Consider the following 16640-nt stretch of genomic DNA (forward strand, 5'->3'; position numbering starts at 1 on the left):
GCAGGGCATGGCATTCCCACCGCTGTGGATTTCAACGTCTGTGACCCTGCCCACATGGTGGCATCCTTCAACACAGGAAACACCGTCATCTATGACCTGGAGACATCTCAGCCTGCAGTGGTGTTCTCCACTGAGAATGGTAAGCTCCAACCGTCACTTCCATCCATACTGCACTCCTTTCAACCATACCATACTTGTCACCACCTAGCCCTTATCGCACTCCTGCAACATCTTCTTCAATAACACACCCATCACAATCTGAACCCATACCATACCTGTTGTCACCCCCATCTTTATCACACTCCTGCCACACTACTATGGCCATCATTGTAAGGTGGACAATCTGACCGGATGAAAATGCCCAGATGTTTTGAAGTCCAGTGATTAGTTAAAGGTGTCCAGGGCGACATTTAACCAACGATTGTGTAATCAAATTTATTGATAACACATGCATGTAACAGTAACTTTAAAAAATTGCTCCCTGGTGCTGGTGTGTTGGCTAATGTGGAGAATCTCTCCAGCAGACATGAACACTTTAATGGCAGTATTATAGATACAAAATAATTTTATGCAAGTTTGATGATTCAGTCGTGAAATCAGCATACTAACAACAAATACTACAGATGTCCAGTTGTCCACAGCCGAATACCATGTTTATCTGAAGGTGGCCGGTTTTATCTGCTGTCTGATGCGAGGTAAATATGCATTCTCTAGCACTCCCTGCTGCCAACTACATAAACCGGGTGGTGAGTCACCCGACCCTGCCTGTCACCATCACAGCCCATGAAGACAGACACATCAAGTTCTTTGACAACAAAACAGGTAAAAAGATACTATGATAGACTGTAACTCAAATGTGCCCTTCAACCACTATAACAACAACCTGGTCATAGTCCAGTGCTGTTATACTGGAGCCAAGGTTTGAACCTGGAATGTTGCAGCTTTTCAGCCGCTGTAGGGTTCTTCTAATGCTCTAGTGCTGATCCTGCTGATTGGCTGACCTTGTTAAAGCGCTATTCTATTCTATAGTGTGTGGACGGGTTGTACTAATTTATAACAGGTAGGTCGGCTAGCTCTGTGCAAAAGGCAACACATTTAATGCACTACAGGGGCCTCATTACAGGATTTCAGTTATGTGTCTGTCTGTTATACGGCCCCGGGTGCTTCACAAAACACAAAGAATTCTGATAGTCATCCTAAGTCAAGCTGAGGCAGAACTAGGCTAGCAACTAACCATTTTTCCTACTTTAGCCTGTGCAAAAAAACCCAGTGTAAATTTTCATTTCTTTGAAAGGTAGCAAATATAACTTCTAAAATGTAGGTTATTTTCTAAACAAATTCCCACATATTTCTAATGGTCTACAGACTGAATGGAGACATGAAAAGAACTGAGGGAGGAGGTTGGAGTCTTAGCTCGCCCCAAAAGGAAGATCATAGATTTAGTTTTTGTTGAGTTTAAAAGCAGTTTCAGATGGTAAATCAACTAAGGCGTGCTGCAAGGTGTTGAAAGGATTGAAATCTCGGCAGTGGGGGCACAGGAATACGTAGTTATATCATCAGGACTTAAACCGATCGCTTACGTTGTTAATATAAATGTTAAAAAGCGACAGCCCTAGAACCGATCCTTCTGGAACACCCTTCGTTAAAAAGACTGGGTCGGACATGACGTTGCCATCTTTAACAATCTGAGAACAATTACAGTGATAGCTGTGGAACCACTTTGGTGCTTGAGGTATTGCACTCAACAGGTTGTTGATGAGTAATGTATAACAGATGTACTGGTGTCGGTATTTACTAGTATGGCAAATATGAGCCATATTATGCCCCCCTAAATATGATTTTCATAGGGCAACACACTGCACTTAAATTACTTGCATGAAATGCACCGTCTGTTGGACGGTGAGAAGTCAGAAGGGTTCTGGTTTTCCTTGAAATGTGTTACCCTGCTTGATCTCTTCCCCTGCAGGTAAACTCATCCATGCCATGGTGGCTCACCTGGATGCAGTCACCTGCCTGGCTGTGGATCCCAATGGGATTTATCTCATGTCAGGAAGTAAGTCCCAGCCCCTCTCCCCATTATACCAGCAGTTAAAGGTGGTGTGTGAGCTTATTCCTCTCTTACATTTTTTTCTGCTCTTCCCCTCTCCTCCCCAGGCCATGACTGTTCCATCCGCCTGTGGAACCTGGACAGCAAAACCTGCGTGCAGGAGATCACTGCCCATCGGAAGAAGTCTGACGAGTCCATCTATGACGTGGCCTTTCACCCGTCCAAGGCCTTCATCGCCAGTGCAGGGGCTGACGCCCTGGCCAAAGTGTTTGTGTAAGAGCCCACGCTGGGAGGACGTAGATGGACAGACTGCTTCACTGCCTTGTGTGATGATTGTACCATTTAGACACTACACAAGACCACCCCTGCCCGATGTGTGCAAGCCGCACTCTGGAGAGGAGCCAGGCCCAAGAAATGGGGCAGGGGGTGAGGGGGGATAGGTGTGACTGCTTCAGTTTTACCTGAGTTTTCAAACTAATTAATTTAACTGTAATTACTGTATGTTAAAGCAGGAGAAACCAGTATTTGTAGCCTTTGACTGGGTTTGGACTGAGCCTAATATCTGTTCTGTAGGTGTGTTTCAGTGAACATGGTGTCTTCCGTTCACAACAGCAGGTATGGCGGGCCAGGTGACAAGGGGTGCGTTTGTCTGAGACTATGACCCCGTCCTTGCTCTGCCCATCAAGACCCACGTCAACGTTGCATGAGCACACATCGCCCTCTCCACCCCCATGTAGCGCAAAAACAATACACGTAAACTAAATTGTCTGCTTCTTACATTTGCATTAGATTCAGGTTGTTTTCTTGCATATAAATATAGTTTTTATAAGCTTTTTTTATATAAATAAAGCCTGTCTTGACAGTGCAGAAAATGTAAAAAAAAAAATTATATATATATATATATATGTATGTGTGTGTGTATATATATATATATATATATATATATATATATATATATATATATATATATATATATATATAAAAATAAAAAAAATAAAAAAAATCCTGTCTCCTACCCCACTGGTTTGCACCAGTCTTGACCACCCATTTCACTGCTCCCATACACTCACCCCTTCCCTGTCATTCAAATGTGGGTGCGTCCTGACCCTATGGATGCTATCTCTCGATCTGACATTGCTTTAGAAGCATCTTATCACATGAGCAAAGACTAGGAAAGAAACGCAGTTCATGGTTTTTTATGAACTCTTAAACAATAAACCGCAGCATCCTATCACTATGTGATATATTTGTACATCTTACTGTATTTACAAGTTTATTTATCAAGGGTTAGACATCTTAATGCTATAGGCTCATTATTTATTTCACTTTCTGTTAGTCTTATCCTTTTCTTTTTTAACTACGGTATGTCACCAATAGTAACTAAGTTCTTTCATGCAAGCAGAACAGAAAAGGAGGGCCTTTAATTTAATGTAAACATCTTTATTTAAACACAATAGAATTTTATTTGAAGACTAATGATGGGGTGAGCCACCCCCCACCCCCCACCCCCCCCCACCCCCCATCTACCTACAGACTGAAGTTAAAGAAGGGGGGACTTTTTATTTTTATTTTATTTTTAGATGTGGGAAATGGAATGGACAAGCGTTGAGAATTAATCACGGTTCATAATCTGCTGTTTGTTTAACGCTATCCCTTCTTTTATTTTATAAGATTATTTTATTTTTGAAAATACTTCAATTCATGGTGTAACTAAAGATTTTTTTGTTTGTGTAATGCATGACTAATAGCCTACAATAAAGTATTTTTTCTAGTCTTCCACAAAAAAGATTTCTGATCAGTTTGCGAGTTTTGATGAGTTTTGTACGTTTTCTGTTTTACAAACTATGAATCAGCGGATTTTTAAGATTGTACCACATAGCAAAATACAGCTGTTGAAAATGTATATAAAATGTCTATAATAAATATTAAATGGTGTACCTGTATGTTGTTGTGTAGTGACTTGACTGTGGTATTGGTTTGGTTTGGGCATGTCTTTTAACAGTGAGCGTCTATTGGCCGTGTGTTCCACGTGATACCGTAGGGTAGAGCTCTGCTACGCGATTATGATCACGCGGGACCCAATAGAATTGTTGCGGTCGCGGAAAGATGTAATGTAACGCCGTTGTAATCATTTTATACTTCAGCGTTGGAATGTCTCGTAGAGTGTATAAGAACTGGAGAGGCGGGCGGAGACAGAAGTTGCAGAAATCAATATGGCGTTCAGACCACCGTAACTCAATTTCCCATAGGCCATAATGCTCTGCCCTTTTCTACCAAACTAAGAGGGCTACAGTCACATTTTAACCCAATAAGGTATAACCAATAACAATCAAGACGTGATTTTTTGACGCGATTCGGGAACTAACGTATAAGGCCGTTGTTTTATTCGTTATGAGTCAACACTTGACTCTTTGGTTGGTCAAAATGTGACTCGACATATGACTGAGTAATGGAACGCGTAACATTGATGAATAGCCTACAAAGGAATGACCGTAAGGAAGTTTGAACTCCCATGGTTACTGAACTAGCGTTTGTCAGTGCGGCGGAACTATGCCAGTGCCAGGGTACTTTTCTCCCTCAGCGATGACTGGAATTCAGCGGCTTTCAGAATTAGTTGGCTAATAGCGACAGATTAGCAAACTAGCCGTCTTATTAACGTAGCCATAGATTTGATATAAAAAATAAAATAGCTAGCTAACATGAACTAGATATTTGAACTGTTAGCTAATTAGATCATTATATAGTTGGAATGGGTTAAATGTTATCTAGCTACTTTTTTGCAAATCTTAGTATATATATTTTGCGCGATCCCAAAAGGTACTGTAGCTGTGCATGATTGGCATTGTATTGGCAATATTCCTGAAATTATGTACTCTAACTGAGAGATGCTCTCACCTTTTAATTTGTGGTTCCTGATAAAGAAATTACCTATGTGATTACACTGTAGAAAATTGTCTAATTTCATATTCTTTTATTATTATTGTTGGCCTTTATTTAAAATTGGGAACAATCCCAATTGGATTTATAATCTCTCAAAGGAGTTATGGCCAAACCTGCTAAATATTACTGCTAATAGGCTGAGAATATAATGTACAGTGGGAGCAATAATTATTTCATCCCTTGCTGATTTTGTAGGTTTGCCCACTTACATAGGTACATTTTAACATTGAGAGACAGAATATCACAAAATAATCCACAATAACATCATATAAATTTTATGAATTTAATATATTTTCACATGAAATAAGTATTTGATCCATAGAACAATAGGACTTAATACTTGGTGGAGAAACCTTTGTTGGCACGCACAGAGGTCAGACGTTTGTTGTAGTTTTTCACCAGGTTTGCACAGATCTTGGGAGGGATTTTGGTCCACTCCTCTTTGCAGATCCTCTCCAAATCCTAAGGTTCCGAGGCTGTCACTTGGCAACTCGAAGCTTCAGCTCCCTCCACAGATTTTCGATGGGATTTAGGTCTGTCTGGCTAGGCCACTCCAGGACCTTAAATATGCTTCTTTCTGAGCCACTCCTTTGTTGCCTTGGCCGTATGTTTTGGGTCATTGTCATGTTGGAAGACCCATCCACGACCCATTTTCAGTGCTCTCACTGAGGGAAGGAGGTTGTCGCTCAAAATTTCCTGGTACATGGCCCCATTCATCCTCCTCTCGATATGGTGAATCGTCCTGTCCCCTTAGCTGAGAAACACCCCCAAAGCATAAGGTTTCCACCTCCATGCCTCACAGTGGGGATGGTGTTCTTGGGGTTGTACTCAGCATTTCTCTTCCTCCAAACACGGCGAGTCGAGTTGATGCCAAATAGCTCTATTTCATCTGACCACATCACCTTCTCCCAAGCCTCCTCTGGATCATCCACGTGTTCTTTGGCAAACTTCAGACGGGCCTGTACATGTGCTTTCTTCAGCAGGATTTTAATCCTTCACGGTGTAGTGTGTTACTAATGGTTCTCTTCGTGACTGTGGTTCCCAACTGCCTTCAGGTCATTAACAAGCTCCTCCTGTGTAGTACTGGGCTGATCCCTGACCTTTCTCATGATCATTGATATCCCACGAGGTGAGATCTTGCGTGGACCCCCAGACCGAGGGAGATTGGCGGTGACTTTGTGTTTCTTCCATTTTCTAATAATTGCTCCAACAGTTGTTAACTTCTCACCAAGCTGCTTGCTTATTTTCTTGTAGCCCATCCCAGCCTTGTGCAGGTCTACAATTTTGTCCCTGATGTCCTTAGACCTCTCCTTTGTCTTGGCCATGGTGGAAACATTGGAATCTGATTGATTGTGTGGACAGTTGTCTTTTATACAGCTACATAATGATGTAACGAGTTGACACAGGTGTTTTGGGTAATGAGTTGAGATTAGGAGTGCTTCTTAATGGAAAACTAACTGGTCTGTGGGAGCCAGAATTATTGCTGATTGGTAGAGGATCAAATACTTATTTCATGCAAAAATACTAGAATAAATTTATAAAATGTATATGATGTTGTTATTGTGGATTCTTTTGTGATATTCTGTCTCTCAATGTTAAAATGTACCTATGATTAAAATTCTACACAGTTCAATTCTTTGTAAGTGGGGAAACCTACAACATCAGCAAGGGATCAAATAATTATTGCTCCTACTGTATGTTGCCCTCAGACAATCTGAACTACAATCAAGCATGCTTAAACTTAATTTATTAAAAAGTCATACTTACACATAGCATACGTATACATTTATTTACAGAGGTCATTAATTCGTTTTCCAGACCAAATGTCAGAATGGGGAAGAAATATGATCTTAGTGACTTCGACTGTGGAATGTTTGTTGGTGCCAGATTTGAGTATCTCAGAAACTGCTGATCTCCAGGGATTTTCACAGACAACTGTCTCTAGAGTTTGCAGAGAATAGTGCAAAAGAGCAGACAGGTCGAAGGTGACAGTAGCCACAGTTCTTCTGTGGATTTAGGCAGTCTCAAATGCTTCTGTCTCTTCATGTAATCCCAGACTGACTCGATGATCAGGGCTCTGTGGGGGCCATACCATCACTTCCAGGACTCCTTGTTCTTCTTTACGCTGAAGATTGTTCTTGATGACATTGGCTGTATGTTTGGGGTTGTCCTGCTGCAGAATACATTTGGAGCCAATCAGATGCCTCCCTGATGGTATTGCATGATGGATCTGCCTGTACTTCTCAGCATTGAGGAGACCATTTATTCTGACCAAATCCCCAACTCCATTTGCAGAAATGCAGCCCCAAACTTGCAAGGAAACTCCACCATGCTTCACTGTTGCCTGTAGACACTCATTCTTGTGGCGACCAAACTGCCTTCTGCTACAGCCAAATATTTAACATTTTGACTCATCAGTCCTGCTGCCATTTTTCTGCACCCCAGTTCCTGTGTTTTTGTGTATAGTGCAAGGCTTGGCCTTGTTTCCACGTTGGAGGAGCTTTTTGCCCGCAATTCTTCCATGAAGACCACCAATTGTTCCCAAATGAAAGGGGGTATAGATGTAGGTATAGACCCATATCTTTAATAATGTACAGTATTTTCTGTGAAATCATGTTCCCAGCAATTGTTGCTGTGGAATGTCAGTTGCCAACGAGCTCATTTGCATAGAGGTGGCATTCTGGCCTTACTTGTACTATGCTGCTCAACCTCTTGATTCATCAAGGGTGATTTTCAGTTTTGTTGGCTGTGGCCTAGAGTACAGCTTACCAACCAATTCGGAAAGGATAACGTTGGATACATATCTGCAACACAATAACAGCTCTGCACAAGTGAGAGTTTCAACAGCTTTATACATTATGCATATCAGGTCCAGCGCTTCCAAAGCGGAGAACAATGCCTTCGTTACAGCTTATGTACACATTCTGTTGCTGGGGAGAGTGGGGCAGTCCCTGTTGCCCTCCAGTCAGCAGCCAACACATGCACCAAGAGAAACAATTCTAAGCTCTGGGGTCAATCCAGTGTGGCACCTCCTTCTTGAGCTCCTGTTTTTCTGCAAGCTCGTGATGATATTTGAAACAAATGTTTCTGCCCTATGACACATATTTGCTTGCGTTGCTACAGTTCAGTGGAAATTTACACTGGTAGACAGCTTCTCTCTGCACATTAATAGAAGTGGGCACATATTTAATGCTTTGCACAATTTACAGTTAATGCCATATTTCTAATGCTATATGGTGCTATCACACAATAGCTGGTCTGGTACTATTCCCTCTATGTGAATGTCTTTTTTTGTCTATACAACAAAATCTGAAAATTATTTCACACACCATCAGCTTAATAGTAATAGGAATGAGAGTGTTTGAACTTCCCATCTCTCAGTTCAAGGCAAGACTGGCAGCTCAGAGATTCCTTCAGGTTGGCACTATGTGTGCAAAAAGGGAACTTAACTGCCACGAGGCCAGTGCCACAGCAATCACATGAAGTAACTCCATCAGGTGATGCTCCCATGTATGCTAATTCTGGATTAATTACAAACCCACTCCTCTCACGAATACAATTTACATGAGATCCTCTCTGTATCTCACAGTACTGAATCAGGGCTTCTACTTCATGTTCACATCCCCACATTGCTGCTTTGGAGTAGTTATTGGATAACATATAACTTTGACAAGACTATTTGATGGGTCTTTTATTGATGCAGTCACCATACCAGGCCTATATTGGTACCACTCTTTGCATTTGAATTGATGCCTAGTTTGCGGTTAAACATATTCAGCTTGACTTTCAGTGACCTCAATTGTTTCAATATGTGATACACAATGTTGTATTAACTCCTGTCTGTCCATCTCAAGGCATTTTTCATCAGACAGTTCTGTCAGATCTTTTGGACCTGCTACATGAGCAGTTACGGGAGCATACATTTCTGAATAACCCAGCAGAACAGACAACAGGACTGCCCTATCATTAGTATGAATGAGTGTTTTAGTCCCAGCCTCTGTCAGTGGTGGTATGTGAGATAATCTCACTAAAGTATTATGTTGAGTAGGCATTCCAGATGATATACAAGTGTCAAGCTTCCTCTTCATTGTCTTGCTGGAGTGGAAATTGATATTAATATGATTTATAATAATTGATTATGAATCATATTAATTAGGACTTGGCAGTGAGTTTTGGGAGCAATTTAATCTACAACCATGGTGAGTCGATAACGTTACACAAATTATTACTGAGTGTAGTAGTTTCATTTGCTAGCTAGTTAACGTTAGCTAATTACTTACCTTCGCTTTAACCAGAATGCGGTCATCTGGATAGCTGGATTCCATCGATAGATGCTGAATATCACTCACCTAACCACAGACAAAGCAAGTGTATGATTCCAGGGACTGGTATGCTCCAAATTCTTGACAGGTGTAAGCACTGATCGTGTTCAGTAAGTAATTCATAATGTCACGGTTTGTGATGCTAGGTAGTGGCAATTGTCAAGTTTTGTTATGTCTATGTCGTATGGATCTAATCCATTCCTAGGACATTTTTTTCTTCATATCTCTTTGATACTTTATCTAAAGTGTCTTTATATTTCATGTTAGTATTTGTTGGTTGTCATTTTGTCTGTATGCCTAGATGGAGGTGAGTATTTTAGCCCACTGGTGCACTGTGCATCCATACAAGATGCACAGTGCACAGTGGTTCGTTTTGAATGACGTCACCGAATACCATGAATACGCATTACAGTTCAGACTATTGAAAGTGGGAGGAGGTCGAGGTGGGAGGAGTTGGAGACCTCAATCCACCAACAGTGTCTGAATTACCGTTAGCATATGCTGATAGCAACATTAGCTAACGTTACTGATGCACTAACGGTGGTGGGAGAAGTTGGAGGAGACGGGGAGGAGTTGTCCTCAGTCCGCCTCACATTCAGTGAATGGCCACAGTCAAGAAAATGTTTTCCAAAAACAGCGAACTAATAAATATGGCAAATGTGCATTTTTGTATGGATTAGTCGTGAAATGATCAATTTACAGTAAAATAATGTTATCCTCTGTCCGGTGCTTCCTTTTTAAGTGCTTTACTACGAATACATAACATAATAGGCGACGAGGATGGCTGTGGCTACTACTACTTTGCCTCCCACTTTCCTACAATGTCTGAGAGAACCTGTAATGCCGTTAGAAGCATGACTTGTCCGGGAGAACCTGTAATGCCGTTAGAAGCATGACTGAAAATGTTGGAAAACAACCTACTTGTTATTGACGTGGAAGGAGCCACGTGGCCCAATACCCAAAGGGAGCTGTACTGCTGCACAGCGCCAGAACCAAAGCACAAAGGATTTTCTATACCTTGACTGAAACAGGTAGAACATATGATCATGCTGTGACTGCCCTGCAAGCACATTTTGTGCAGAAGACAACGAGCGCAGAGACATGACGAAACTATTGCACAATACGTCTCTGCACTACGTGAGATGCTAGCATTGTGTGAATTTGGAAATGCAGAGCAAGATATGTTATGAGATCAAATCGTGGAGAAAGCCTCCAGTGGACGCATACATGAACATTTGCTACTAGAAGATAAACAGACACTGGATAAGGCCATTCAGATTGCCAAACATGTGGAACCAGCCGTACCAAAATGCCAGTGTGGGAGATGACTATGCTGCCAAAGAGGGAACAAACATGCTCCAATAGTGCAGGTAACCAAAGAAAAGGTGAAACAAAATTAAACATACAAGCAAATATTACAGATGTGACTCAGATAAGCACATGGCAAATTCCACAAAATGTCCCATTATATTAAAATCATGTGGAAAGTGTGGCACTGAAAGATGCTGCCCCAGTAAAGAGGAAAATAGTGTGCACTGCAGAATTAGGCACATCCCCTAATATGCAGCCAATCTGTATGATAGTGGATACTGGTTCTTCAGTTTCATTGCTGCCTTCTCATGTTTATGAGAACTCAGAGACATACCCCTGAAACAAACAGAGATTCCTCTGGTGACATACTCAAAACAGATCATTCCAGTACGCTTTTTACATTGGTCAATTACACTGCTGGGGGTTGGGCTTAATTCAGGCACTGGAAATGGTAAATGGTAAATGTTTGGCATTTATATAGCGCCTATCCAAAGTGCTGTACAATAGATGCTTCTCATTCGCCCATTCATACACACACTCACACACCAACAGCGTTGGCTGCCCTGCAAGGGACCGACCAGCTCATCAGGAGCATTTGGGGGTTAGAGATGATGTGAAACATGTGCAACAGAAATTGAGGATGCTGCCCTTCTCTGTCAGAGTTGAAATGTCTACTAGACACCGACATCATAGAGAAGATTGACACATCTCCCTGGGTGTCACCAATCATTGTGACTCAACGGAAGAACTTGGTGAGAATACGGATGTGCACAGACCCCAGGGAGCCCCAACAAGGGCATAGTGACCGATTGTTACCCCATTCCACACATGGAGGAGCTCTTTTCAGAACTCATAGGAGCAACCATGTTCTCAACCATCAACCTTGCAAATGCTTACTATCAGGTTCCTCAGCATGAAGACAGCAGAGACTTGACTGCCTTCATAACTCATGAGGGTGCTATGGGCTAGCATTTCAGAAGTGATGTCCATGATGTGCACCTGGAGTTCAGGCGTATCTCGTTGACATCATTGTCTCCTCACCTTGCCATGCTGATCATGAAACATGCCTGAAAGCTGTACTCTGCAGGAAACTGGACTGAATACAGAGAAATAATAGTAAGCTGACTTACCTGGGCCACACCATAAGTAAAGAGGGCCTGCTGCCGAATGATGACCATATTGTAGCTTTTTGTGATGCGCCAGCACCCAGTGATGCTGCATCTCTCAGGTCCTTCCTTGGCCTGACAGCATGGTACTCTTAAGTTCATACGGAACTACGCAACCTTTGTGGAGCCAATGAGAGATGTGCTACGTGACACTACATTCACATGGACTAATGATGCACAGAATAGCTTCCAGCAGGTCAAACTACTTATCACTGACAGCCAGCACTTGTCCTGTTTGACAATGCCTTGGACTATGGTATAGGTGTCCTTATGCAACTCAGAAAGAACAGGGCTTTCGCTTCTCACTCTCTGAGTGCTGCTGAGAGGAAATACTCAGTGGTGGAAAAAGAAGCGTTGGCCTGTGTCGACACTACAGAGTGTTGAAGAACTTACTGATGAGGAACCAAGTTCATCCTATGAACTGATCACCAAGCTTTAACCACACTCCTGGCTACAAAAGGCAAAACCTACAGGACCAAATGGTGGCCCACATCATCCAAAGGCCTGCCTGCAGACTGCCAGGTTAGAAAATAACTGTCCATGCACAAGTCACTTATTCTGAGAGGGAGTCACAGAATAGTGGTGCCAGTAAGGCTACGTTCCAACATGCACATGAGAGCCACCAAGGCATTGTCTGTACGAAACAGACTCAGATATTTGTATTGGTGGTCAAAGATGGATGTGCTGGTAGAGTCTGTAATTGTCACGTGTGTCCTGCCAGCTGAATGATAAGAGAACAAGACCCCTGCACCGATGACACCAGTCCCTTTGCCTGATGGACCCTGGCAAAAGCTTGCACTAGACATTGCTGGCACATTCGAGACTGCTCCTGCTGACTGCAAGTTCGCTATTGTGGTCTACTGTGGCCAGAGCTGTTTGCTCCTCAGTGCACTACTACTACAGTAATTAGTTTCATGAGAATGGTGTTTAGCCAAAAAGGAAACCCCATGGATGTGGTGACAGATAATGGCCCAGAGCTGACCTCCTCAGAAATCTTACTGCACAGAGAGAGAAAGCTCTGTTGAAAGCTATGTCACTGAGTTCCTTCAAGTCTATAGAACTACATTGCATGCAACCTCAGGGACATCACCCTTCCAGTTCATGTATGGAAGAAAGATGCAAACCAAACTTTCTATCCAGCCAAAGCTCAGAGCTGCTGACAGAGTTACAAAGAAGTAGTTACACAATAAAACCTACACTTATGCCAAGAGACATGCCAAGACTCCAAAACTGCACCCAGGAAGCTCTGTGTCCAAGTTCAGTGAGCCTCTTAAAGTGACACAGCAGAAAGCTGCACACTGACTGATGGGAAGGATGCTTCACACCTGTCTGTGCTGCCAGAAACCTTCACTCTTCCAGCAGAAGAACAGAGGACTACGGAGCCTGCTGCAAGTGAGAGTGTATGACATAGGAGCCAGTAAAATAGAAAACAGCCAGTATGTCACGTTCTGCTTATTGTTGTTATTGATAACATTACAGAAGATATTTGTTTTTGGAAACATTTTGCTGTTACTCCACTTCGTTTAAAGGTACAATACATAATTTTGGACTTCTAACGGAGGAATTGCAGCAACAAACATGCTCAAACCACAACACTGTTTATCAGTGAATGTGCTGGCATTGAAACGCCATTGGCTGTGGCAATTAGAGCCAATTTTCAACCAATGAACTTAAATTATTGTACAGCTTTTGTTTTGGTACAGAGTACCAACTGCATATTTTGAAACCAGAATTTAAGGACTATAAACACAGTCAGAGGGTGAGTCAGCATGACAATGAGCCTTTTTTCAATCATAGGAAGCGATTGTTACAATGGCCTTGTAACAATGTTTAACACAAAAATCTTATCTATTGTACATTTATATAGAAGTTTTAGAAGTTAAAACATCCAAAATTAAGAAAGGGGGAAAATGTAAGGCTGAAAGCTAATTCTATTTCATGCCAATAGGTGGCACTGTAACCGCTGTGACACAATGGGAGAGGAATGAGGAAGTGTGGAGTATGTGAAATACACGATTTCCAGTAAAGAATAGGAAACGTTATCCTCTGTCTGGCGCTTCCTTTTTAAGTGCTTTATTACGAATACATAACACCGACCACTTCCCATTGCATGTTGTAATGTAAAACATTTATGGGGGCGGCTTGTAGCGCATGGGGGCGGCTTGTAGCGTAGTGGTTAAGGTACATGACTGGGAGCCACAACGTCGGTGGTTCGACTCCCAGTCTAGCCACAATAAAAATGATCCGCACAGCCGTTGGGCCCTTGAGCAAGGCCCTTAACCCCACATTGCTCCCCGGGCGCTGCACTGTGGCTGCCCACTGCTCCTAATAACCAGGATGGGTCAAAAGCAGAGGCCAAATTATCCCACGGGGTTCAATAAAAGGTATATTATTATTATTATTAAACACACAGCCATGTGCTTCAAACAAGCTAACGTTAGATGATATAGAATTATAAGCAATTTGTAGGGATGGATGATGCGCTCATGATTCCGTGGACATGGACATTATTTTAGCTAAAGAGGTAAGGTAGTACATTTGGTCAATTTCTGATGATTAGTTATTCTGAGTAGTTATTCACTTTAAAACAAGCTTGCTAGTGAGCTAGCTACTTAATGTGCTGAATGTACCTGTGACTGGTTTAAGAGAGTATTCAACAAAATGCATGTTCCAAAAAACTCTGTAAGGCATTATTTTACTGCTTAATTTTTCTTGACCATAAGAAAGTAGAGAAAACGAGGCAACACACTTAGAGTACCATGACAAGGTGGGTTGGTTTTCCTCCTACCTCCTACCTCCTACCAATGTTTTCAGCTGCCAGTGGTACAGGCAGCTGATGAATGGTGCCAGTGGGCGCGGTCACTGTCTAAGCGGGAGCAGACGGGAATGGAACAGAACCTTCATGGGAAGCGTAGGGCAAACAAATGTTAAGTGTAGGGTACAAATGGTAAGCGTAGGGTCGGAAATGTTGCGGGTGCGGGCGGGAATGGGATTTAAAAAGCAGTCCCACGCAGAGCTCCACCCTGGGGTGCTTCTGTATAATTTACAAATCCATAAATCTCTTGACTTTCAATTTTGGCAAAGTCCCGGCTTTGAAACTGTTGACCTGAAGCAGGTTGTGATTGGCTTCATTACAGTAGGATAGGCTGGATTTTGGAATATTTCTTGCATATTCTGATTTATTTGGTAATTCATCTTTGAGATGGCTGTAACATTGCTGTCAGAAGCACAATGGTCAATGTTGGCTAAATTCTGTCATCATCAGTTCAGTATGTGTCCAGTGTTGTAATATATAAAGGATGTTGAACCTTGTGTGAATCACATTTTTCTTTCACATATGTTGGAATGGGATATTTGTCCCCATTCAGCATAAAGAGTGCCCTCTTTGGATTGCTACATTCACTGTAATCTGTAATCATTCAGTTGCCTCTCAGCATTTAATGTCATTGCCTACATAGAACTCCATGAAAAAATGATATCATTAATTACATGTCATCCTTTTCTGCAAAACACCATTAATTAAACACCTCTGCTGCTGTGATTGGATCGCTGCATGCATTTGTTTGAGATTACAGATTAAAAACCTGTCCTCTGGCGCCCAACAGTTAAAACAAGTTAAAATGACAGACACAAAGCTACTCTGGTAGTAAAAATACAATGTTCTTTATTGCAGAGAAAAGTAATAAGTTACAAAGTAAAGAAACGTAGAATCCCACCAACGTCCCTGTTATATCTCAGTTTCCGCAGAAGCAGTATGCATGCTAAAGTGGCAACTATTTGGGTACAAATGTCTCCTGTGGAAAATATGCTATTCTTCATATATGTATATATAAGCCTTGCATCAGCTGTTCCAGCTTTCTATGTCTAAAGATGTGCACAAAGTCTCCAGTTAAATCAGGATGGAGCCAGAGTTTTATGCGGTTTACTACCTGCTTTAAAACTCCTTTAGGTCCCTGTGGTCCTAAAGCATTAATTAAATATATACTGTATACCCCATTCACATATCTGTATTTAAGAACAGGAAGAGATATGCTGTGCTGTTTATAATGTTGACTCCGCTCTGGCTTGGGTTCGGATGAAAGGCTGTGCTTCGCAAGAAAGATGTGCTGAAGCCAAACCCTCTATTGCCAACCTCATTGCCCACCTCTGGTGATCTGGAATACCTTGGCAGATCTTTTAGCATGAGATTGGTGCCTTTGTTCATCCTGGTTGCATATATTTTATGGATTTAAAGATGAATTATCCATCACTGACAAAAATAGAAACTACTGCTGGAAACATTAGAAAATGACATTATTGATTTTGTGTTCCGAGGAATATTTACCCTGTAACTATAGTGTATGCAGCCAAACATGGTTCCTATATTTCAGCTACCCTGAAATAAATGCCGAGATCCAATATGTCAGATGATATTGGCAAGGTATATTATATGTTTGTTACAACAACAAAAAAAGGCTTCTTTAGGTTTTGTTAGAGTTCCCAAAGGGTTCACTTAGTGGGAATTCTGGATTAGCAACCCTTTGGTTCCTCCATTGGTGGTTTCCCCCGGGCCTGCACTGCCCCAAACAGCACAGCACGCCCTATTGGGCTTCATTGAAGTCTCGGCAGATGCCCTTGACAATGGTCTGCTGGAACTGCTCTAGGCCGGTGAAATCTCTGGTGAAGAAGGTGTGGCTCTCTTTTGGCTGTGATGCCATGGCCCGCAGGTCATCCTGTGGGGCCCAGGCCACTCCCACTGAGTACACAGTGATCCCTGTAGGAGGGGAGTGAGAGGAGGGAGGGGCTCAGTTAAGACGACATGAGGCTGTGCTTAAATCAAGGAAGTTTCAACTTTAATGTGAACCTGCAAGGCAT

At 42.1% G+C, this 16640-nt stretch overlaps 2 protein-coding genes across 2 annotated transcripts in view; one reads left to right on the forward strand and one right to left on the reverse strand.

The window, feature by feature from the left end:
• The window catches only part of strn3 (striatin, calmodulin binding protein 3), a 45308-nt gene extending 41318 nt beyond the window's left edge, over positions 1-3990 (forward strand). The window contains exons 13-16 of the mRNA XM_061232721.1: positions 5-139; positions 715-822; positions 1967-2053; positions 2155-3990. Coding sequence (XP_061088705.1) covers positions 5-139; positions 715-822; positions 1967-2053; positions 2155-2324 — 500 coding nt within the window. The 3' untranslated portion in view covers positions 2325-3990. The remainder of the gene's footprint in view (positions 1-4; positions 140-714; positions 823-1966; positions 2054-2154) is intronic.
• An 11440-nt stretch (positions 3991-15430) lies between these two features.
• coch (coagulation factor C homolog, cochlin (Limulus polyphemus)) overlaps positions 15431-16640 on the reverse strand; it is a 45295-nt gene continuing 44085 nt past the window's right edge. Inside the window, exon 12 of the mRNA XM_061229723.1 lies at positions 15431-16539. Coding sequence (XP_061085707.1) covers positions 16367-16539 — 173 coding nt within the window. The 3' untranslated portion in view covers positions 15431-16366. The remainder of the gene's footprint in view (positions 16540-16640) is intronic.

This window comes from Conger conger, chromosome 1 (assembly GCF_963514075.1).
Source record: "Conger conger chromosome 1, fConCon1.1, whole genome shotgun sequence".
Taxonomy (NCBI): Eukaryota; Metazoa; Chordata; class Actinopteri; order Anguilliformes; family Congridae; genus Conger; species Conger conger.